We start from the raw sequence: 25718 nt of genomic DNA, 5'->3' as shown, positions 1-25718 counted from the left end.
TGAGCCACCACACCTGGCCTCGTATTTTCTCTTGATCCTTAAAAATATACTGTTCAATCATCAAAGTTTTAGTTGAGAAAACTCAGAAGATGAGATCTTATTTGAAGATTCATAGTAGGTATTTTTGCTTATATGATCCACTTTACCATTGTCATCAGTATAGAATTTACCGTTTTGTATTCATTTTCTGATTTGTCTAATAATTGTGAAACTTCTTCCTCTGTCAATTTTCTTCTCTTTGCCATTATGACCAAAATATTTAAAAGTATGAATTTACATTCTGTTCAATAAAAGCTAAAAAGAGACCATAAAGATGGTGTCTCCAGTCTCCTTTTATATGACTTAAAAGATGGCATAATCTTTTGGGCAATGCAATATGAAAATTGTACGTTAATGCAATGACAAACCAAGGTCCACAGGCCAAATCGGTCCCACAACCTATTTCGTATGATATGGGAGCTAAGAATGGTTTTTGAATATTTAAAGGTTGTTTAAGAAGAATAATATGCCACAGAGATCATATGTAGCCCACAATGCCTACAATATTTTCTAACTGACCCTTCACAAAAAAGTTTGTCCACTTCTACTCTAGCCAATTCCAACATTTTTCTTTTTTTATTTTAGCCTCCTTTTTGTAAGTACAGTTTTGATGAGTACTGATACAATAATTTCCTGGATGAAATAACAAAATGCTTCAATATATAGGTAAAACAAGACCAGTAATATCCCCAAATGCTTCTTAGATTTACAAAGTGGTCCATATGGTAATTACAAGATAAAATGAGTTTTATTCTATTAAAAAACATGTAAGTAAATTTTATCTCTATTCTTTATTTTTTTTTTTCCTCTCTGTTCTTTAGAAGACCTCTACAAAAGAATAAAACTCATGAAGTACCAATCCTTCTAATGGGTAAAAATGCTCAAAAGGGAAATTTAAAAATTAAAAGTAAGTCCACTGGTTGAGATGTTTGTAAGTGTGCATAGCAGCAAACAGATGAGGACTAAAGAAAACAGTTATGGCAAAAGGAAGGAATTCACCATGCAGTAGCATTTGACTATGATGACATAGCTAAAAAACTACACAGAAACAACTTAAATATGCCTGCTTGAAAGCATTCCTAGTACTGAATATACAAATTTAGAAATCCATATTTCTAAAACTCCTTGCTTCATTTCTATTAATAACTAGACAAGCCTGAAATTACATTTTCACTAATGTATATTCTTAGAGCTATGTGACTCTCAAAGGTTTATCAATAATTTTAAATCAAATAAAAACAATTTATCTGACATTGTAGTATGTCTGAAATGTACTTAATGAAGCAAGTATCTAAAGTCCATCACTGTGCTCTATAAAGCACAAAATAAAAGATAAAACATCCCTATTCTCAAAGAGCTTACACCCTTATGTGGCAGGGGAGGGAGGGCAGTAACAGTCACTTAACCATTCTGAACTGGTTTCATTATCTGGGTAATTTATTTTCCTTTTGAGACAGAGTCTAGCTTTGTTGCCCAGGCTGGAGTGCTGTGGCACAATCTTAGCTCGCTGCAACCTCCACCGCTCAGGTTCAAGTGATACTCCTGCCTCATCTTCCTGAGTAGCTGAAATTACAGGTGCGTGCCACCACGCCCAGTGAATTTTTGTATTTTTAGTAGAGACGGGGTTTTACCATGTTGGCCAGGCTGGTCTCGAGCTCCTGACCTCAAGTGATCTGCCCGCCTTGGCCTCCTAAAGTGCTGGGATTACAGGCGTGAGCTACTGCACTCGGCCCTATCTGGGTAATTTCTAACATCCTTTCTAGTGCTGACATTCTATGATTTTACATAGATATAATAACCATTTATTGAGTACCAACTGTGTACAAGGTACTACTATGCATTTGTGTACATTACCCCTAATTTAAAAAACTTGCACTGCAGGTATTATCTCCATTTTACCTGAATTCTCCTCTGTAATTAAAGGCCTTGGTCAAGATTATACAACCAGTAATGAGTATCACTGAGATCCATAATGTAGCATATCACTGTTCATAGGTGTTACAGGTTTTAACAGATGTTTATGTTGTTATAACTGGAAACCAATATTCAGTTGACCCTCTATCTGAATACTGAAAAGACTATCAAGTTTTCTTATGCATCTGACAATTTATGATGCTAAGGCTAGAAACTACTTTCAGAACTTTGGTATTTTAAGAAAAAAATTTCAAAAAGTACTGACAGTACAAATATAGAACTAGAAAAAAATACTTTAGGTACATGTGATTTCTAATTTGTAAGAAAAGCAGGCTAAGGCTAGCCAAAGAACTTCACTGAGGAGACTTATGTAGTCCATTGAGAAAATTCTCAGGACAACCTGGACCTGATCATGAAATCCTTCTCTGGACCAGATTAAATCAAAATAAAAGTGAGTAAATGATCTTTTTTGCTTCTTGTTATTCAACTCTGAAGGATGTGCAAATTCTAGACTTTGAAGAAAATATGCAGAGTATCTAAATAGAGCTTTTGGCTTCCTGTTATCTAACTCCCTTGCATGCTATCAAGGGCTGCAATGTTGAATTTTGGTACAAATATGATGAGAATGAAGAGAAATAGCTTTAATTCAAAATAAGTCACCAAGATTTTTGCCCTAGAGTTTTTGTCATTATATTCAGAACTTCACTAAGTGGGGTGACAAACAAGGAAAACTTGCTTGTAGGAGACGAGACCCTATAAATATTACCAAGTCTGGTTTCATAGTTGTCAAATATAAACGTTTATTTCTGTAATATTAATTCTTGGAACACCATGAAAAGTTAGCAATGTATATTGTAATCCCTAGAGGAACCACTAAAAAATGAATGCAAAGGTATACAGCTAAAGAACCAAAGATTAATGGGCTAAAAAACACTCAATCCAAAAGAATGCCAAAAAAGGGAAGAAAAAAAAATAACAGCAAGATAAAAATATAAACCTAACCATATAAATAACTGTAAATATTAATGGACTAAACACCCTACTTAAAAAGCAGAGACTGTAAGAATAAATTTAAAAAAAAAAAGGCAGCACCAAACTACATGCTATTTAAGAGACAAAGATTTACATTAAAAGTAAAGGTGAAAGTATGTTATAAAGGAAATTTATGTTAAAAGAAAAAATATAGTATGTAAAAACACTATAAGAAAGCTGGAGAAGCTGTAAATTTTAGATGAAGCAGACTTTGAGACAGTATTATTACTGGAGATAAAGGACATTTCATATTGGTAAAAGAAAATTCATCAATTTATACAAACTCAGAAAGCAGAGGAAAAGAAAACCATTGTTATGCATTTATTTTTACTTCATTGCACTCTTACCACTTCTATTCAAAATGGGGTTTGAAGGCCTAGACAACACCATAAGGCAAAAAAAAAAGAAAGAAAAGAAAAGAAATCAAAGGCATAAAAATTGAAAAGAGAGAAGTAAAAAGTTTTTTTCATAGACACGATCATCTGTAGAGAAAATCCTAAAGCTACTAGAGCTAATTAGGGAGTTTAACAAGATATTCAGTATATATTATACCCTTTCCTTCATCCTTCAGGATACAAAGCCAAATCCAAAATCAATTGTACCTCTATAATACTAGCAACAAGTAATTGGAAATTTAAAATGTTTTGAGATTTGGAAAAAAAGCCAAAATGCCCAATAAGGAATGGGTAATTAAACCATACCTTACCAACAAAATACAATTCTAGATTACCAATTTAAAACAAATAGCAAAAAAAGTGGGTGGACTATATCCTCCAGATCACTGTTTCTTAAATCTTTTTTTTTTTTTGTAACTCATCGCGTTTTCCTTTTAAATAAAGATAAAAATCTCATCTTCTTTTCCCATCTTAACTCATCTAAACATAAGAATGTACCTGTTTATCACTTTACTTGGTTAATAGGAAAGGAGCGGAGGAAAAGAAAGGGTAACTAAACATTTAATACTTTTGGAATCCATCAAAATTTCATAACCTATTATGAGGTAATATTAAGTAAAAATGGCAGAAAACAGCACTTACAAGCATGTGAGGCGTGCGCACATGCACACACACACACAAACACAGTGGAAAGAAATGTGGGGCTGAGTGCAGTGGCTCATGCCTGTAATCCTAGCAATTTGGGAGGCCAAGGCAGGTGGATTACTGAAGACCAGGAGTTCAAGACCCGCCTGGCCAACATGGTGAAACCTCGTCTCTACTGAAAATACAAAATAGGGTCAGGTGTGGTGGCTTACACCTGTAATCCCAGCACTTTGGGAGGCCGAGGTGGGTGGATCATGAGGTCAGGAGTTCAAACCAGCCTGGCCAAGATGGTGAAACCCCATCTCTACTAAAAAGACAAAAATTAGCTGGGCGTGGTGGCAGGTACCTGTAATCCCAGCTACTCAGGTGGCTGAGGCAGAAAATTGCTTAAACTTGGGAGGCAGAGGTTACAGTGAGCTGAGATCACGCCATTGCACTCCAGCCTGGGCAACAGACCAAGACTTCCTCTCAAAAAAAAAAAAAAAAAAAATTAGCTGGGCGTGGTGGCACGTGCCTGTAGTCTCAGCTACTCAGGAGGCTGAGGCACAAGAATCACTTGAACCCGGGAGGCGGAAGTTGCAGTGAGCTGAGATCGCGCCACTGCACTCCAGCCTGGGTGACAAAGTGAGACTCTGTCTCAAATAAAAAAAAGAAAAGAAATGTAAATGTTGTTTTCTCCTTAAATTTACTTTAGGAAAGGAAAACACTACACTTAGAATAGTAAACGAAAAATCTGAGTATCTAGATCCTAATCCCTGCTCTATTTCAGGAACACTAAAAACTTTCTAGATTTTAAGAGCCTTAACAGTAAAATTAAGGAATTAATTATTTTAGGGCCTTTCATTCTAATATTTCATGGCTTTATGTTATACTTGGCAGGGATATGCTCTATTAGTTTTTCATGTAGTACCAAGTACTAGTTTTTCATGTAGTACCAGTTTTTCATGTAGTACCAAGTACACTGTACCTTTAACTAAGATTCTAAAAATTGTCACGACAATCATGATCCATTACCCATTCAGGATACTCCCTCCTATATCATTTGATTTAAAGGCCATTTTAATCCAGGAACTTAGTTCCACTTCTAGGAGTTTCTTCCACAGAAATACAGTACTAGAAACTATGTACAAAGATATGTGTAAGAATATTTATCGTAGCATTACTAGTAAAACAATTAAAAAATGGAAACCCAGATTTCCATTAATAGGGAATTAAAGTACAGTATTGCCATATAACATGTACCTGTTTGAAAGAAGTAGATCTATGCATACCCACTAAAAGTTTAGCAGACTCTTTGAGCAAAAAAATTAACTTCACTGAAATTCAGTGTCTTGAAAACCAGAGGCTTATTAACACCAACCTCTTAAGGTTGCTGTGAAAGATAATATATAATACATATGAAAACCTAGCACACTGCATTACACATAGCAGATATTCAATATATGCTACCCTTTCATTCATTTTTCAATCATTATGAAACCTTCCTAATTGATTTCTCTGCCTCTAGTCCTAATAAGATTCTCCAAGCCATTCCAGACAATTATTTTCCCAAAGCACCATTTTGTTTTGTTTTGGTTTGGTTTTAGAGATGAGAGCCCACGCCAGTCTCAAACTCCTAGGCTCAAGCAATCCTCCCACCTCAGCTTCCCGAGTAGTTAGGACTACAGGCACACGCCACCATGCCCAGCTGTAAAACACCATATTAAGATTTTGCTCAAATACTTGCTTACAAGAAAAAATTTAAACCCCACATAGCATGACCATCCATACAACGGTCCCAATGTACTTTAAAGCCTTACCTTTCACTCCACCCAAACAGGAACCTATCATGCCACCCTTAAAAGTCTCCTCCTCACTGTCACTTGAAGATGCACTGTATATTACCAGTTTTATGAATTTAATCATCTCCAAATGTGATTCCCATCCACCCACTTCCATCCCATCCAAATCTTACTCATAGTTCAAGTTCATGCTCCAGTCTAATCTTCCACAGAGACATTCTCATTTATCTCACCTCACTATTCTGTCTCCTCTGAACAATGTCTTGGTGTGATATTTAATATTCACACACACATGCAGATGCTGAAAGTAGGTAGATGTTCAATAATTACCTGATGAATGAGAACACAACAACGTCTTAACTACATAAACAGATACTTCTTTTTTTCTTCTGTAATTTAGTTAACAGAAAGGCCTAAAGTAACTTCCCAAGCTTTCACAATGTAAATGGATAGTTGCATAATGTAACAAAATACCTTATAGCCACATATAGTACCTGCAGGTTCCCACTTTTTATTTTATATTTTATTTACTTATTATTTTGAGACGGAGTCTCCCTCTGTCGCCCAGGCTGGAGTGTGGTGGCACAATCTTGGCTCACTGCAACCTCCACCACCTGGGTTCAAGTGATTCTCCCGCCTCAACCTCGAGAGTAGCTGGGATTACAACCGTGCAACCACCACGCCCAGCTAATTTTTGTATTTTTAGTAGAGACAGGGTTTCGCCATGTTGGCCAGGCTACTCTTGAACTCCTGACCTCAAGTGATCTGCCCCCTTCAGCCTCCCAAAGTGCTGGGATTACAGGCATGAGCCATGGTGCCTGGCCTGAAGTTTTTAGTTAAATGTCCCTTCCATATTACAGAGACCAAAACCAGCATCTAAAGCCAAAACTATAAGGAACCTCTTTAAACCTTCCCAAATTGTCCAACTACCAAACCTTATCTACTAAGCACGTGTCATTTTTTTTTTTTTTTTTTCTGAGATGGAGTCTCGCTCTGTTGCTCAGGCTGGAGTGCAGTGGCGCCACCTCGGCTCACAGCAATCTCTGCCTCCCGGGTTCAAGCCATTATCCTGCTTCAGCCTCCTGAGTAGCTGGGACTACAGGCGCACACCACCACACCCAGCTAATTTTTGTATTTCTAGTAGAGATGGGGTTTCACCACATTGGCCAGGCCAGTCTCGAACCCCTGACCTCGTGATCCACCTGCCTAGGCCTCCCAAAGTACTGGGATTACAGGTGTGAGCCACTGCACCAGGACACATGTGCCACTTTTTTGTTATTTTAGGATTTCTTATCCCATGTTCAAAGGAAAAAAAAAAAGTTTCTTCTTATTCTTAGTATCAAAACATTTATTTTATGTTTTCAAATTTAGTCCTACCTGAGTTCTTAACCATCACCCACAGATTGTTCCAGCATCACAGTAAAATGTATTTATCACAATTTATCACGTAACTCCTTTTCAGAACCCAGGAGTTACAAAGAATCATCCCTCAAGCAAAACAAAACTCACAGTAACTGGCTTTAAGATACCCTACAAATACATGTAATTCTCCCAACAGAGCTCTCTTGACTTCCCCAACCAAAACTGTTCTGTGTGAAGTTAAGAAATCTGTTCACATCATTCAGTACAGAATCATAAGCACTGCCAACATTTTTCTTTTCTTTTTTTTTTTTTTGAGACAGGGTCTCACTCTGTCACCCAGGCTGAAGTACAGTGGTGCGATCTTGGCTCACTGCAGCTTCATCCTCCTAGGCTCAAGTGATCCTTCCACCTCAGCCTCCCAAGTAGTGGGACTATAGGCATGTACCACCATGCCTGGATAGTTTTTTTATTTTTTGTAGACATGGATTCTCACTGTGTTAGGCAGGCTGGTCTGGAACTCCTTGGCTCAAGTGATCCATCTACCTCAACCTCCCAAAGTGCTGGAATTACAGGCGTGAGCCACCACGCCTGGCCCCCAATTTTTTAACATGAAATTTGTTTCACTTGAGTAACTCTCTATTCTCCAGCTCCCATAAAATTCTGCTAGACTTGTTACATAATAAATTCTCAGTTCAATCAATTGCCTGAAGTTACTTCAGCAAGCCTCTCCCTAACCCTGATGTGCTAGTTAACTAGGTTTTCCCAATATAATCAAACTTAAACCCACAAGCTTGAAAGGGCACCTGAAAGGCTGAAAATACAAACCTATTACAAATTAACCTATTCTTATATTTTAATGATACACCATTTCCTACTATGAATACTAGGTCTAATCTTTTATATATAAATTAAGAATTCTGATAGTTTAAACATTCAAAAAGTCTTCCAAACAACTAGTAAAGAACCACTCAAAACATTTTAATAGCATTTTATCATTGTTTAATGTTGGTATGCACTAAGTCTCTAATTATACTAAATTGCTTTATTTTTCTCTAATAAAGCATTGTGCTTTATCATCACAAATATTGCCTTGAAAATTTGTTTTCATGAATAAAACTATGAATAGTCTTGTTATAATGGAAATGATGACAAACAATTTATTTTTTAAAAAGCCAGTGGGCCAGACATGTTGGCATCCATCTGCGGTCCTACCTACTTGGGAAGCTGAGGTGGCAGTACTGATTGAGCCCAGGAGTTCTGGGTTGTAGTGCACTATGCTGGTCGGGTGTCCACACTAGGTTCGGTAGCAATATGGTGACCTCCTAGGAATGAGAGACCATCAGGCTGCCTAAGAAGGGATGAAACAGCCCAGTTCAGAATGGAGCAGGTTCAAAACTTCATGCTGATCAACAGTGGGATCATATCTGTAAACAGCCACTGCACTCCAGCCTGGGCAACATAGTGAGACCCCATCTCTTAAAAAAATAAATAAAAATAAATGTAAAAATAAAATAAAAAGCAGACAATAAAAGAATTAGTATTATCATAATGAAAATAAATCCATCTTCCCCTACTGGATCAAGCATTACCCTGGGATTGGGTTTTAGACTGTTTAACTCTACAACAGAAAACATATGTAACTGAGAAACTATTAAAGTTTCAGATGCAGTAACTGGATTAACTCATTTTTACTGAATTTTTAAATTGGATGAAATAATACAATAAGGAAATGTCTGGGTTCTTACGATCCTAAAGTGCCTCCCCAATCTCTTAGGTATCACAAGAGAAAAGACAGCCAAATGCAGTGCAAAAAGGATAGAACACTTTTCACTGTTCCCTAAGCATCTCCTGTAGGGAATAACCAAAAAGAAATACTTTGTCCCATTCCAAACTCAAAACATTGGCAAAACTGTGGCAAGAACAGGGAAAGATGGGGGCAATTAAATTGACAATTTAATTGGTATGTCTCCAAAAACAACCACTTTGTCCTGGTCTAGTGGCTGGTGATCAATTTCACCTTAATCAATGCAGTGTACTCTGGGTACAAATTAGCTTGCTTCTCCTACTCTATTGCTTATGATTATTATTATAAATAGATGTAAGTATCCATTTAATTTTTCATGTTTTCCAACTGAATCTATCATGTTTTCCAACTGGTATCATGTTTAATTGTCAAAAAAGCTATGAAAGTATCTATTTACATTTATTTCTTTCCTTTTAAAATCAATACATAAATACTCATATATTTATATTTGACTTTTTTTTTTTTAAAGACAGAGTCTTGCTCTGTCCCCCAGGCTGGAGTGCAATGGTGTGATCACAGATCACTGCAACCTCTGCCTCCTGGGCTCAAGCAGTCCTCCTGAGGCCTCAGCCTCCCAAGTAGCTGGGACCAGAGGCGTGAGCCACCACAGCCAGCTGATTTATGAATTTTTGTAGAGGTGGGGTTTTGTTATATTGCCCAGGCTGGCCTTGAACTCCTGAATTTAAGTGATCCACCTGCCCTGGCCTCCCTAAGTGCTAGGATTACAGGCATGAGTCACCATGTCCAGCCTATATTTTACTTTAAAATAAGCAGTTGAGAGCTCCCAAGTGAGTATCAAGAGAACATGCTTGATGATGGATGCAGAAAAATATGTTCATGATTTTGTCTTTTCAACAAATGTTGGAACCACTAAATATCCAATTTGCCAAAAAAAAAATTTTTTTTGACAGATACCTTGAATAAATATTAAATTTAATTCAAATTGGATCTCAGTTATAAATATAAAATCTAACTAAAACCTCTGGGAGAAAATCTTTGCAACCTTGGGTTAGGCAGAGATTTCTTACATCAAAAGCACAACCCAGAAAAGAACAAACTGAAAAATTAGACTTCATCAAAATCTAAAACTTCTGTTCAAAAAACACTGTTAGAAGGGATGGGCACTGTTAGAGAAAAGACCAGCCAAAGACTGGGAAAAAAATATTTTCAAATCACATATCTGATAAGGAACTTGTATCAAGTATATATATACACACACTATAATATACACGTACATATATACATACACACACATATACACATACACATATATACATACACACACATATAGATCTCTCAAAACAACTTTAAGAAAACAACCCAATTAAAAACATGCAAATGATTTAGATATTAACCAGAAAAGATATATAAATAGCAAATAACAACACTAAAAAATGCTCGGAGGCCAGGCATGGTGGCTCACACCTGTAATCCCAGCACTCTGGGAGGCTGAGGTGGGTGTATCACTTGAAGTCAGGAGTTCGAGACCAGCCTAGCCAGCATGGTAAAACCCCATCTCTACTAAAAAAAATATAAAAATCAGCTGGGTGTGGCAGTGCTCACCTGTAATCCCAGTTACTCGGGAGGCTAAGGCAGGAGAATTGCTTGAACTCGGAAGATGGAGGTTGCAGTGAGCTGGGATGGTGCCACTGCACTCCAGCCTGGGTGACAGAGTGAGACTCGGTCTCAAAAAGAAAAAAAAAAAACTGCTCAGTATCACTGGTCATTGGAAAAATGCAAATTAAAACGACAAGGTCATACTACCACCCCTATTAGAATGGTCAAAACTGACCATACCAAGTGTTAATGAGAACATGGAAGAATTGGAACTTTCATACACTGTTGGTTGAAATGTAAAACAAGGCCAGACGTGGAGACTCATGTCTGTAATCCCAGTACTTTGGGAGGCTGAGACAGGCAGATCACCTGAGGTCAGGAGTTCGAGACTAGCCTGGCCAACATGGTGAAACCCCATCTCTACTAAAAATACAAAAATTAGCCAGGCGTAATGGCAAGTGCCAGTAATTCCAACTACTCAGGAAGCTGAGGCAGGAGAATCACTTGAACCTGGGAGGCAGAGGTTGCGGTAAACCAAGATCATACCATTAGGGTGACGGTGACATGTGGTCTCAAAAAAAAAAAAAAAAAAAAGAAATGTAAAACAAAACAACCATGTTGGAACATAGTTTGGCAATTTCTTAAAAGGTAAAACATTTAATTACCATAAGATGCAGCCATTCTATTCCTAGATATTAACCCAAGAGAAATGAAAGCATAGGTCCATACAAAGATGTACAGACAACTGTTCACAGTAGTTTTATTTTTATGAGCCCAAAACTAGTAACAACCCAAATGTTCATCAGCAGGCAAACAGCTAAACAAATTGTGGCATATCCATACAATGGAATACTACCCAGCAATAAAAAGGAATGACCACCACATAAAAGTGAAAAAAATGGGCCGGGTGCGGTGGCTCACACCTATATAATCTCAGCAGTTTGGGAGGCCAAGGTGGGTGAATCACGAAGTCAGGAGTTCGAGACCAGCGTGGCCAACATGGTAAAACCCCGTCTCTACTAAAAATACAAAAATTAGCCAGGCATAGTGGTGCATGCCTGTAATCCCAGCTACTTAAGAGGCTGAGGCAGGAGAATCACTTGAACCCAGGAGGCAGAGGTTGCAGTGAGCTGAGATCACACCATTGCACTCCAGCCTGGGCAACAGCATGAGACTCTGTCTCAAAAAAAAAAAAAAAAAAAGTGAAAAAAATGAACACCACAATCAAAGGATCCACATAACATGAATGACTGCAAAAATAATTATTCTGAGTAAAAAAAGCCAGACAAAAAAAAAGAGTGCATACTGTATGACTTCATCTATATAAAACTCTAGAAAATGCAAACTATTTTATAGTGACATAAAGTACATCAGGAGTTGCCTACAGTGGAGAAAAGGTGGTGGAAACAGATCCATTCATTGATTGTGGTGACAGTTTCACAAGTGTAGATATATCAAAATTTATCAAGCCACTTCAAATATGTGCAATTAACTGTGTGTCAATTATACATCAATAAAGCTACTATAATCTGTTAATAAAAAATAAATTTTCTTTGTTTTCTTGAGACAGAGTTTCACTGTTGTCACCCAGGCTGGATTGCAATGGCACAATCTCAGCTCATTCTAACCTCGCCTCCCAGGTTCAAACAATTCTCGTACCTCAGCCTCCAGAGTAGCTGGGATTACAGGCACCTGCCAGCATGCCCAGCTAATTTTTGTATTTTTAGTAGACAGGGTTTCACCACGTTGGCCAGGCTGGTCTGAAACTCCTGACCTCAAGTGATCCACCTGCCTCAGCCTCCCAAAGTGCTGGGATTACAGGCGTGAGCCACCGTGCCCAGCCCTCTTTGTTCTTTACAAGATTTCTTAACACAGGATAAAAGCCTGCTTAAAAAAGAAACTCAAAAATTAAAATTGGGTCCAGTGGATTCTGATGGTATATCAATAGTCAGAATACATCATATATAAATCAAATATATCTAAACACATATATCCATGATTCATAATTCTTTTAAAAATTGTTTTAAGTAGCTTTGAAGGATGCTAGGGAATCAACTCATTTTTGAACATTCACACATAAAGAGAAAGAATGAAGCATTTATCCTGCGTTTCCTATGACAACTCCATCTCTGGGTAACAAAACAGTAGATATACAAGTTTATCTCTACAGATTTTACAGATAATAAATAAAATGACAAAATTAGAACACTATCATTTTGAACCCCTACTGAATTAATAAATTACAAACAAATGGCTGCTAAGTTTCACACAAAAACATATCCATATATGTAATTCCTGGTGGAAAAACACACCACCACCTATAAGAACCCTGCCAAAACTTAAAAAACTAAAATCTGATTAAACCTCTAAGTCCCAGTAATTTCTTGGAAATGGAGAAGAGAGAATACATTATCTTTGTATAAAAGATACTTGAGAGATCAACCAATTGCCCTGTAAGGACCTTACATGGATGTTGATTTAAAGTATTTAAAAACTTAAACATAAAACTTTTGAGACCATTGACAATTTGAACACTGATTACAGATATTCAATCTGATATTTAAAAAAATCATTTTGGGGCTAGGTGTGATAACTCAGCCCTGTAATCCTAGCACTTTGAGAGGTTAAGGGGTGGACTGCTTGAGCCTAGGAGTTTGAGACCAGCCTGGGCAGCATGGCAAAACCCCATCTCTACAAAAAAAAAAAAAAAAAAAAAAAGACACAAATTAGCCAGGTGTGGTGATGAGCGCTTGTGATCCCAGCTCCTCAGGAAGCTGAGGTGGGAGAATCACTTGAGCCCTGGAGCTTGAGGCTACAGTGAGCTGAAATCTTGCCACTGCACTCTGGCCTGGGCGACAGAGTGAGACTGGTCTCAAAAAAAAAAAAAAAATTATTTTTAGGCCAGGCACAGTGGCTCATGCCTATAATCCCAGCACTTTTGGAAGGCCAAGGCAAGAGGATCACTTGAGGCCAGGAATTTGAGACCAGCCTGGGCAACATGGCAAGAGCCTATCTCTACCAAAAATAAATTAGCCAAAGGGGTGGTGCAAACCTGTAGTCCTAGCTACTCAGGAAGCTAAGACAGGAGGATTGCTTGAGCCCAGGAGTTTGAAGCTATAGTGAGCTATAATCTGGACGCTGCACTCCAGCCTAGAAAACAGAGTAAGACCCCGTCTCTAAAACAAACAAAAAATTATCTTTAGATGTAATAATAGTATTATAGTTTTTTTAACTGTCTTTTAAAGACATACATTAAAATATTTACAGATTGCATGTGGTAATTGTAGAATCTGCTCTCAAATAATATGAAAAGAGAAGTAAATGGGCATCTAAATAAAATAACATTAACCATGAGGTGGTCATTTCTGAAGCTGGATGATGAGCAGAATGGGGTTCAATATTCCACTTAGATCTGCTTTTCTATATGCTTGAATTTTCTATTAATACAAAATTTTTAAATAACTTAAATTTATTTTATAACTAAGGTACCTAGATAAAAATTCTAAATAAATAAAATTGACAAAGGCCAATATCCTCTCTCATACTGTCTTTGGCCATTGCTGGTATGAGGGTTATACTGGCTTCAAAATTTATTAAACTGAGTAACTTTTCCTCTTTCTCTATTCTTTGAAAATTATATAAAATATGAACAATTTGTTTCTTAACGGTATAGTACAACTTTGTAAACTCATCTGATGGCTGTATGTGGAAGGAAGAGGTATATTTTTAATTACTGATTTTAATTTTATTGATATTACATCTATTCAGGATTTCAATCTATTCTTGAAATAAATTATTTCAGTTTTGTTTGGTATATTTTTCTAGAAAATAGCCAATTTTGTCTGTTCCTATGTCATTTCAAATGTACTGCCATAAAACTTTATATATTTTATTTGAAGCTCTATTAAACTTGTAGTTATTGTTCTTCACATTTTAAATAACATTACTTGTGCCTTCTTTTTCCTTGATTCTTCGTTGTTTGTTTTTGTTTTTTTTCTATCACCCAGGTTGGAGTACAGTGGCGCGATGTCGGCTCACTGCAACCTCTGCCTCCCTGGCTCAAGTGATTCTCCTGCCTCAGTCTCTCAAGTGTTAGGACAACAGGCGCACACCACCACACCTGGCTAATTTTTTGTATTTTTAGTAGAAATGGAGTTTCACCATATTGGCCAGGCTGGTCTCGAACGCCCAACCTCAGGTGATCCACCTGCCTCAGCCTCCCAAAGTGATGGTGTTACAGGAATGAGCCACCACACCTGGCCCTTGATTCATCTTTTTAGAGGCTCATCTTTTCATCAGTCTTTTCAAAGAAACAGATTTTGGTTTCATTGAGCCTCTCTATTGTTTGTTTTCTATCATTAATTTCTACTTTTAGCATCATCATTTTCTTCTTTCTTTGGAATGCTTATGTTAAATACTTAGATCATTCACTTCAACCTCACTTCTTTTTGTTTCTGTTTTTGAGACAGAGTCTTGTTCTGTTGCCCAGGCTGGAGTGCAGTGTAGCCATCTCCGCTCACTGCAACCTCCTAGAAATACTTAAGTCTTCCTAGTAAATTATCTCATTCCTTGTGAATGAATCTCTTTATCCTTGACTATACTTCTGCCTAGTCTAATTTTTCTCAAAATTCATATACTTATGCCAGCTTTCTTTTGGTTCCTTGTGTTAGAATGTTTCAGATTCACGGCCGGGCATGGTGGCTCACATCTGTAATCCCAGCACTCTGGGAGGCCGAGGCAGGCAGATCATGAGGTCAGGAGATCGAGACCATCCTGGCTAACAAGGTGAAACCCCGTCTCTACTAAAAATACAAAAATTAGCCGGGCGCGGTGGTGGGCGCCTGTAGTCCCAGGTACTCAGGAGGCTGATGCAGGAGAATGGCATGAACCCGGGAGGCGGAGCTTGCAGTGAGCCAAGATTGCACCACTGCACTCCAGCCTGTACAACAGAGTGAGACTCCGTCTCAAAAGAAAAAAAAAAAAAACAGAATGTTTCAGATTCCTTACTCATAAATAGCAATATAATTATTTTGTTTGCTGCCTTTAAATAAAACAATCTCATTCTGGCATCTCTGTTTTCTCTGGTAAGTTTAATCTGTTTACATTTATAAAAACTGATTTATATAACTCATAAAGTTGAAATTATTTCCAATGCCTTACTTTGTTTATACTATACTATGTGTTTTCTTTGCTTTCCCGCCCCCCCTTTTTAAATTTTATTTATGTATTTATTTATTTTTGAAGACGGAATCTCACTCTCTCGCCCAGGCTGGAGTGCCATGGTGGGGTCTCGACTCACTGCAACCTCCACTCCTGGGTTCAAGCGATTCTCCTGCCTCAGACTGCCAAGTAGCTGGGATTACAGGCGCCCGCCACCACGTCTGGCTAATTTTTGTATTTTTAGTGGAGACGGGGTTTTAACATGTTGGCCAGGTTGGTCTCGAACTTCTGACCTTAAAGTGATCTACCTGCCTCGGCCTCCCAAAGTGTTGGGATTACAGGCATGAGCCACTGCACCCAGCCTTCTTTTTCCTCTTTTCCTACATTCTAGTGGACTGTTTTCTCTACTGCCTTTCCTCCACTTACTCTAATGACATGGAAGGTGCACTTTTTTTTTTTTTTAATGAAGACAGTCTTGCTATGTTGCCCAAGCTGGTCTTGGACTCCTAGGCTCAAGCAATCCTCTCACCTTGATCTCCTGAGTAGCTGGGACTATTGGCACGTGCCACCACACCCAGCTTAGTTTTACTTAAATTTTTAATAGGATTACTTGTAAGTAGAATCAGTATTATTACTCTCCTTTTTAAGAACCAGACCTCAAAAAACAGTAATTCAGATTAACACCCCTCCTGTCTTATTTTTTTTTTCTAGAACAGTAATTAATTCTTGTGTGTTTGTTATGCTGTTGTATACAATCAAGTTGTCCAAATTTGTCTATAGGTTTATCAATTTCTGTGCTAACTTTGTGTCTTGCATCATTTTCTAAGCTCTGGGTTCAACCTCCTCTTATAAAGTACAACTACCTCCGGTAAGTAGTTCTTTAGCTAATGGTCTATGAGTGGTAAACTCTTCATCTCCATCTGAAAATATATTTCTTCCTTTAGAATGACAGTTTTGAAAGTTATTTTATTTTTCCTTGGCACTTTAATGATATTATTCTATTGAGTTTTGGCTTCTATTAATGCTCTTGCTAAGTATGCTAAATTAACTGCTGTTCAGTTATAAATGACTTTTCTCTCTCTGGCTGCTTTATTACTTTATATTTAATGTTCAGTAATTTTACTAGAATATACTGAATTATCTATTTATATTTTTCTACTTACGGATACACTGTTTACTTCTAGGCACAACCAAAATGAAGAATAAAAAATGATTTAAGAGTGACTACCATCTTAATTTTCCCAAAGATTGTTCAAATGCTATGCCATATGTATAAGGGGTATATGTACCATGAATGCCCTAGAGCAGAAGTTCTCAAACTTTAGCTTGCAACACAAACATTTGGGAACTTATTACAGTACAGACTTCTAGATTCCACACCCAATTTCTGAGTCACCAGGTCTGGGGTCTTGCCAGGAATCAGCATTTCTAATACATTCCCAGGTGATGTTGATCCTACAGATCAGGAAGGAGCTCCTGCTTTAAGAACCATAGCCTTAGGAATTTATGATAATTATCTCATGAAACCCCCCACTGAGAAGGACTATAGGGACTTAATCTGCTCCTTACAATTCTAAACAATTTTTAGCTTTAAATATTGCTCTCTCCAATTTCTCTTTTTTTTTTTGAGATGAAGTCTCACTCTGTCGCCCACGCTGGAGTGCAGTGCAGTGGCATGATCGTGGCTCACTGCAACTGCAATCTCCACCTCCTGGGTTCAAGCGATTCTCATTCCTCAGTCTCCCAAGTAGCTGGGACTACAGGCACATGCCACCACGCCTGATTAATTTTTTGTATTTTACTATAGGGGGGTTCCACCATGTTGCTTAGGCTGGTCTCAAACTCCTGAGCTCAAGCAATTCGCCTCCTCAGCCTCCCAAAATGCTAGGATTACAGGCGTGAGCCACCACATCCAGCCTCCCATTTCTCCTTGTAGAATACCAACTATATAAAACAGTAACAGCTACCTCCTCTGTGAGGAGGTACAACTGCTGCAGTTCATTCTTCACAGAGGCCTCACAGCAAAATAAAATCTGATATCATTCCTTTACTCAAAATTGTTCACTGGCTTCTCTGCACCTACAAGAGCAGTTGTTTTGCGGGAGGGATACATGAATGGGCTTCAGAGTAGATGCAAATATTTGAGTATTTACATTATGGTACACATACTTTCTAGAATACTATGGAATAGGTCTGTGACCTAAGCATGTTAAAAACTGCTGACCTATTACACTTCCAATGAGTCAGTGTGCTACATAAAACTTCATAATCCATGCCTATCTTTCTCACATATACCCTGATGTCACTCTGAGCACACCACGCTTTCAAACTTTCACCTTATGCCCCTATTACCTCCACCAAGAAAAGAATGCCCAATAGATCTCTTATAGGCCTGACAAAGTCCTACTTGTCTGCCTAAGAGCTCCAATGTCACCTCTTCCAGGAAAGCTTCCCCAACCCACTTACGAGTTAATTGCTACCTTTTCTATTCTCCTTCTGCACTCTGTACAAACATCCACTATTACTTTTCACCATTCCAATTACTGGTCTACAGAAATGTCTTCCTCTATGAGTTATCTCAGGCAAGAACTTAATTATCACCTTTATATCCCCATAATAGATACACAAATGTTTGGTAAATATATGAACAAGTTACCTACATGGTACCTAAATACAATTTTACTTTGGACACCATAAACAGTTTCTAGGAGAATATATATTTATATTTTAATAATTTTCACACCTGTAATCCCAGCACTTTGGGAGGCTGAGGCGGGTGAATCACCTAAGGTCAGGAGTTCAAGACCAGCCTGGCCAACATGGTGAAACCCTGTCTCTACTAAAAAAAAAAAAAAATTAGCCAAGTGTGGTGGTGGGCACCTGTAATCCCAACTACTCAGCAGCCTCAGGGAGCAGAATCACTTGAACCCGGGAGGCGGAAATTGCAGTGAGCCAAGATTGTGCCATTGCACTCAGCCTGGGCAACTAGAGCGAAACTCCATCTCAAAAATAAATAAAATAATTAAAAATTTTTAAAAAGGAATTTTCAGGTCTGTCTTCATCTAGATTTTCAAGGGAACCAGAGATTCAATAGGTATAAATAGCACCTAATCTAGTTTCATTCTCACATTTCTTCACAAAATGCCTCAAAGTATCAAAGCAAAGAATTATGGCAAACACCACAAAGATACTCCTTGAGAAGAGCAACTCCAACACACATAATTGTCAGACTCACCAAAGTTGAAATGAAGGAAAAAATGTTAAGGGCAGTCACAGAGAAAGGTCGGGATACCCACAAAGGGAAGCCCATCAGAGTAATAGCAGATCTCTCAGCAAAAACTCTGCAAGCCAGAAGAGAGTGGGGGCCAATATTCAACATTCTTAAAGAAAATAATTTTCAACCCAGAATTTCATATCCAAACTAAGCTTCATAAGTGAAGGAGAAATAAAATCCTTTACAGACAAACAAATGCTGAGAGATTTTGTCACCACCAGGCCTGCCTTACAAGAGCTCCTGAAGGAAGCACTAAACATGGAAAGGAACAACTGGTACCAGCTACTGCAAAAACGTGCTACATTGTAAAGACCATCAATGCTAGGAAGAAACTGCATCAACTAATGAGCAAAATGACCAGCTAATATCATAATGAGAGGATCAAATTCACACATAACAATATTAATCTTAAATGTAATGGGCTAAATGCTCCAATTAAAAGACACAGACTGGCAAATTGGATAAAGAGTCAAGACCTATGAGTGTGCTGTATTCAGGAGACGCATCTCATGTGCAGAGACGCACATAGGCTCAAAATAAAGAGATAGAGGAAGACCTACCAAGCAAATGGAAAACAAAAAAAAAGGCAGGGGTGGCAATCCTAGTCTCTTATGATAAAACAAACTTTAAAGCAACAAAGAGCAAAAGAGACAAGGGTAATGGTAAAGGGATCAATTCAACAAGAAGAGCTAACTATCCTAAACATATATGCACCCAATACAAGAACACCCAGATTCATAAAGCAAGTCCTTAGAGACCTACAAAGAGACTTAGACTCCCACACAATAATAATGGGAGACTTTAACACCTCACTGTCAACATTAGACAGATCAACGAGACAGAAAGTTAACAAGGATATCCAGGACTTGAACTGAGCTCTGGACCAAGTGGACCAAATAGACATCTACAGAACTCTCCACCCCAAATCAACAGAATATACATTCTTCTCAGCACCACATAGCACTTATTCCAAAATTGACCACATAGTTGGAAGTAAAGCACTCCTCAGCAAATGTAAAAGAACAGAAATTATAACAAACTGTCTCTCAGACCACAGTGCAATCAAACTAGAACTCAGGAAGCAGAAACTCGCTCAAAACCACTCAACTACATGGAAACTGAACAACCTGCTCCTGAATGACTACTGGGTACATAACGAAATGAAGGCAGAAATAAAGATGTTCTTTGAAACCAATGAGAACAAAGACACAACATACCAGAATCTCTGGGACACATTTAAAGCAGTGTATAGAGGGAAATTTGTAGCACTAACTGCCCTCAAAAGAAAGCAGGAAAGATCTAAAATTGACACCCTAACATCACAATTAAAAGAACTAGAGAAGCAAGAGCAAACACATTCAAAAGCTAGCAGAAGGCAAGAAATAACTAAGATCAGAGCAGAACTGAAAGAGATAGAGACACAAAAAACCCTTCAAAAAAATCGGTGAATCCAGGAGCTGGTTTTTTGAAAAGATCAACAAAATTGATAGACCACTAGAGAGACTAATAAAGAAGAGAGAAGAATCAAATAGATGGAATAAAAAATGATAAAAGGGATATCACCACCGATCCCACAGAAACACAAACTACCATCAAAGAACGCTATAAACACCTCTACGCAAATAAACTAGAAAATCTAGAAGAAATGGAGAAATTCCTAGACACATATACAACCTCCCAAGACTAAACCAGGAAGAAGCTGAATCCCTGAATAGACCAACAACAGGTTCTGAAATTGAGGCAATAACCAATAGCCTACCAACCAAAAAAAGTCCAGGACCAGACAGATTCACCGCTAAATTCTACCAGAGGTACAAAGAAGAGCTTTCCTTCTGAAACTATTCCAATCAACAGAAAAAGAGGGAATCCTTCCTAATTCATTTCATGAGGCCAACATCATCCTCATACCAAAGCCTCGCAGAAAGACACAAAAAAAGAATTTTAGAGCAATATCACTGATGAACATCGATGCAAAAATCCTCAATAAAATACTGGCAAACTGAATCCAACAGCACATCAAAAAGTGTATCCACCACGATCAAGTTGGCTTCATCCCTGGGATGCAAGGCTGGTTCAACATACCCAAATCAATAAACGTAATCCATCATATAAACAGAATCAAAGACAAAAACCACATGATTATCTCAATATATGCAGAAAAGGCCTTTGATAAAATTCAACAGCCCTTCATGCTAAAACTCTCAATAAATTAGTTACTGATGGGACGTACCTCAAAATATTAAGAGCTATTTATGACAAACCCATAGCCAATATCATACTGAATGGGCAAAAACTGGAAACATCCCCTTTGAAAACTGGCACAAGACAGGGATGCCCTCTTTCATCACTCCTATTCAACACAGTATTGGAAGTTCTGGCTAGGGCAATCAGGCAAGAGAAAGAAATAAAGGGTATTCAATTAGGAAAAGAGGAAGTCAAATTGTCCCTGTTTGGAAGTGACATGATTATATGCTTAGAAAACCCCATCGTCTCAGCCCAAAATTTCCTTAAGCTGATAAGCAACTTCAGCAAAGTCTCAGGATATAAAATCAATGTCCAAAAATCACAAACATTCTTATACACCAATAACAGAGAAACAGCCAAATCATGAGTGAACTCCCATTCACAATTGCTTCAAAGAGAATAAAATACCTAGGAATCCAACTTACAAGGGATGTGAAGGACCTCTTCAAGGAGAACTACGGAGCACTGCTCAACGAAATAAAAGAGGACACAAACAAATGGAAGAACATTCCGTGCTCATGGATAGGAAGAATCAATATTGTGAAAATGGCCATACTGCCCAAGGTAATTTATAGATTCAATGCCATCCCCATTAAGCTACCAATGACTTTCTTCACAGAATTGGAAAAAACTACTTTAAAGCTCATATGGAACCAGATAAGAGCCAGCATTGCCAAAACAATCCTAAGCAAAAAGAACAAAGCTGGAGGCATCACGCTACCTGACTTCAAACTATACTACAAGGCTACTGTAACCAAAACAGCAGGGTACTGGTATCAAAACAGAGATATAGACCAATGGAACAGAATAGAGCCCTCAGAAATAATACCACACATCTACAACCATCTGATCTTTGACAAACCTGACAAAAACAAGAAATGGGGAAAGGATTCCCTGTTTAATAAATGGTGCTGGGAAAACTGGCTAGCCATATGTAGAAAGCTGATACTGGATCCCTTCCTTACACCTCATACAAAAATTAATTCAAGATGGATTAAAGACTTAAATGCTAGACTAAAAACCATAAAAACCCTAGAAGAAAATCTAGGCAATACCATTCAGGACACAGGCATGGGCAAGGACTTCATGTCTAAAACACCAAAAGCAAAGGCAACAAAAGCCAAAATTGACAAATGGGATCTAATTAAACCAAAGACCTTCTGCACAGCAAAAGACACTACCATCAGAGTGAACAGGCAACCTACAGAATGGGAGAAAATTTTTACCATCTACCCATCTGACAAAGGGCTAATATCCGGAACCTACAAAGAACTTAAACAAATTTACAAGAAAAAATCAACCCCATCAAAAAGTGGGCAGAGGATATGAGCAGACACTTCTCAAAAGAAGATCCCATTTATGCAGCCAACAGACACATGAAAAAATGCTCATCATCACTGGCCATCAGAGAAATGCAAATCAAAACCACAATGAGATACCATCTCACACCAGTTAGAATGGTGATCATTAAAAAGTCAGGAAACAACAGGTGCTGGAAAGGATGTGGAGAAATAGGAACACTTTTACACTGCTGGTGGGACTGTAAACTAGTTGAACCATTGTGGAAGACAGTGTGGCGATTCCTCAAGGATCTAGAACTAGAAATATCGTTTGACCCAGCAATCCCATTACTGGGGATATTCCCAAAGGATTATAAATCATGCTGCTATAAAGACACATGCACATGTATGTTTATTGCGGCACTATTCACAGTAGCAAAGACTTGGAACCAACCCAAATGTCCATCAATGATAGACTGGATTAAGAAAATGTGGCACATACACACCATGGAATACTATGCAGCCATAAAAAAAGATGAGTTCATGTCCTTTGTAGGGACATGGATGAAGGTGGAAACCATCATTCTGAGCAAACTATTGCAAGGATAGGTAACCAAACACTGCATGTTCTCACTCATAGGTGGGAATTGAACAACAAGAACACTTGGACCTAGGATGGGAACATCACACACTGGGGCCTGTTGTGGGGTGGGGAGAGGGGGAGGGATAGCATTAGGAGATATACCTAAGTAAATGACAAGTCAACGGGTGCAGCACACTAACATGGCACATGTATACATATGTAACAAACCTGCACGTTGTGCACATGTACCCTAGAACTTAAAGTATAATAAAAAATAAATAAATAAATAAATAAATAAATAAATGTCAACAGAACCAAAAGAAGAACATTGGAGGGGTGATCAAATCTAATTCAACAATCTTAAAGGAAAAAAATAAGTACTTCCATTCTATTTGCTATACAAGTCTATCTGGTTTATCTTCTCACTTAACACATGTAGGTGTATATTATAAATTATGAGAAGATTCCTCTCATTATTTGCTAAAATGCCCACAGGCTACCAAAAAAAAAAATATATATATATATATATATATATGTGACAGAGTCTTGCTGTCCCTCAGGTTGGAGAGCAGTGGCACGATCTCAGCTCACTGCAAGCTCCGCCTCGCAGGTTCACACCATTCTCCTGCCTCAGCCTCTCGAGTAGCTGGGACTACAAGCACCCACCACCACACTCGGCTAATTTTTTTGTATTTTTTAGTAGAGACGGGGTTTCACCTTGTTAGACAGGATGGTCTCGATCTCCTGACCTCGTGATCTGCCCACCTCGGCCTCCCAAAGTGCTCGGATTACAGGCGTGAGACACCGTGCCAGGCCAAAAAAAATATTTTTATGAAGGTATATACTACACAAAAAGAACGAAGACTTAGGTTCTCTCTAGGGGGAGAAGGAAGGAGTGAGGAACCAATGAAGTCTTTCACTATTTTTCAAATGTTTCTGTATTGTCTTTTATAAAAAATAATGTTTTGTATTACTTCAACAACCAGAAAAACACAATCGAAAGGGGGAAAAGCCATATTCCATGTTATGCTATTTAAGAAAAAGGTTTGATTAATTATAAAACTACTTTAACATATTATTCTTACCAGATTTAAGACCTGAAATTTTGAAGATGGCACTTGGCTTCCCATTCGTGACAAATCCTAGGAGTTGCCATACTGGCATTCCATTGGAATCAGGATAAGAAAAGTAGACAGATCCTCCCATTCCCTCAGGAAATGGGATTGTTCCCAGCATAAAAACCACAACATGGTTGATACTTTCATAATCAGGTAAGTCAAAAACAAATTTATCCTCTGCCACTTGCTGTGCAGCTGTTTGCACCTAGAAAATAAGAAACTTGTCTTAGTTCAATAGTTCTATGAGTTTCTGTAACTCTTAACACTATCGTTTATAAGTTATATTACCAGCATAATTCATTGTAGTCTTTTTACCAAATAAAATGTTAAACCTGATAGTCTTAAAACATACTTAGTTTTACAATCATGATCTACTAAATGCAATCTTTTAAAAATATAACTCAGGCCGAGCACAGTGGCTCACACCTGTAATCTTAGCACTTTGGGAGGCCAAGGCGGGCAGATCACCTGAGGTCAGGAGTTCAAAACCAGCTTGGCCAACAGGGCAAACCCCATCTCTCCTAAAAATACAAAAATTAGCCAGGTATGGTGGCTCATGCACAAGTATTCCCAGCTACTTGGGAGGCTGAGGCAGGAGAATCGCTTGAACCCAGGAGGCGGATGTTGCAGTGAGCTGAGACCACACTGCACTCCAGCCTGGCAACAAGAGTGAAACTCTGTCCAAAAAAATAAAAATTAAATTAAAATAAATTATTTCACAGGTGCCCTGAAAGGATTCTACTTACATAAAAAATAATAAGGCCAGGCGTGCCGGCTCACGCCTGTAATCCTGGCAATTTGGGAGGCCAAGGCAGGCAGATCACCTGAGGTCAGGAGTTCAAGACCAGCCTGGCCAACATGGAGAAACCCCATTTCTACTAAAAATACAAAATTAGCCAGGTGTGGTGGCACATGCCTATAATCCCAGGTACTCGGGAGGCTAAGGCAGAAGAATCACTTGAACCCGGGAGGTGGAGGTTGTGGTGAGCCGAGATCGCGCCATTGCACTCCAGCCTGGACTAAACGCTGTCTCAAAAAATAAATAAATAAAAATAACTGTAGCTTTAGAATGCTGTAAAGATGAAAGGTTATTCAAAACACATCACCTAAGCTCTCACCCTACAGTTCAAAGATAAAGGGGCCAGGTACGATGGCTCATGCCTGTAATCCCAGCACTTTGGGAGGCCGAGGCAGGCAGCTGGCTTGAGTTCAGGAGTTGGAGACTAGCCAGGGCAACACAGCAAAATCCCATCTCTACAAAAAATACAAAAATTAGCCAGGGGTAGTGGCATGCACCTTTGGTCCCAGCTACTCGGGAGGCTAAGGACAGATAATCACTTGAACCTGGGATGTCAAGGCTGCAGTGAGCCGAGGTCCCGCCACTGCACTCCAGCCTGGATGACAGAGCGGGACCCTGTCCCAAAAATAAATAAAAGAAAGAATGTCAGGTAATTAAAACAGGTAAGCAATCCAGAAGTAATTAGGCAATCCTCCTTATTCACAAATCCTTTATCTGAATTCGTCTACTCA

At 38.4% G+C, this 25718-nt stretch overlaps 1 protein-coding gene across 7 annotated transcripts in view; it reads right to left on the bottom strand.

Moving 5' to 3' along the window:
• The window catches only part of HIKESHI (Hikeshi, heat shock protein nuclear import factor), a 41156-nt gene that overhangs the window by 12750 nt on the left and 2688 nt on the right, over positions 1-25718 (bottom strand). For 6 of the 7 annotated variants that reach the window (XM_025358111.1, XM_025358114.1, XM_025358115.1 and 3 more), the window contains one exon: positions 24156-24393. In XM_025358111.1, coding sequence (XP_025213896.1) covers positions 24156-24393 — 238 coding nt within the window. Of the gene's footprint in view, positions 1-13581; positions 13706-24155; positions 24394-25718 lie in introns of all 7 variants that reach the window. The other variant, XR_003115732.1, reaches the window with a different exon arrangement.

This window comes from Theropithecus gelada, chromosome 14 (genome assembly GCF_003255815.1).
Source record: "Theropithecus gelada isolate Dixy chromosome 14, Tgel_1.0, whole genome shotgun sequence".
NCBI lineage: Eukaryota > Metazoa > Chordata > Mammalia > Primates > Cercopithecidae > Theropithecus > Theropithecus gelada.
Note: the sequence above shows the minus strand (reverse complement) of the source record. Positions and strands in the feature narration are given on the sequence as shown.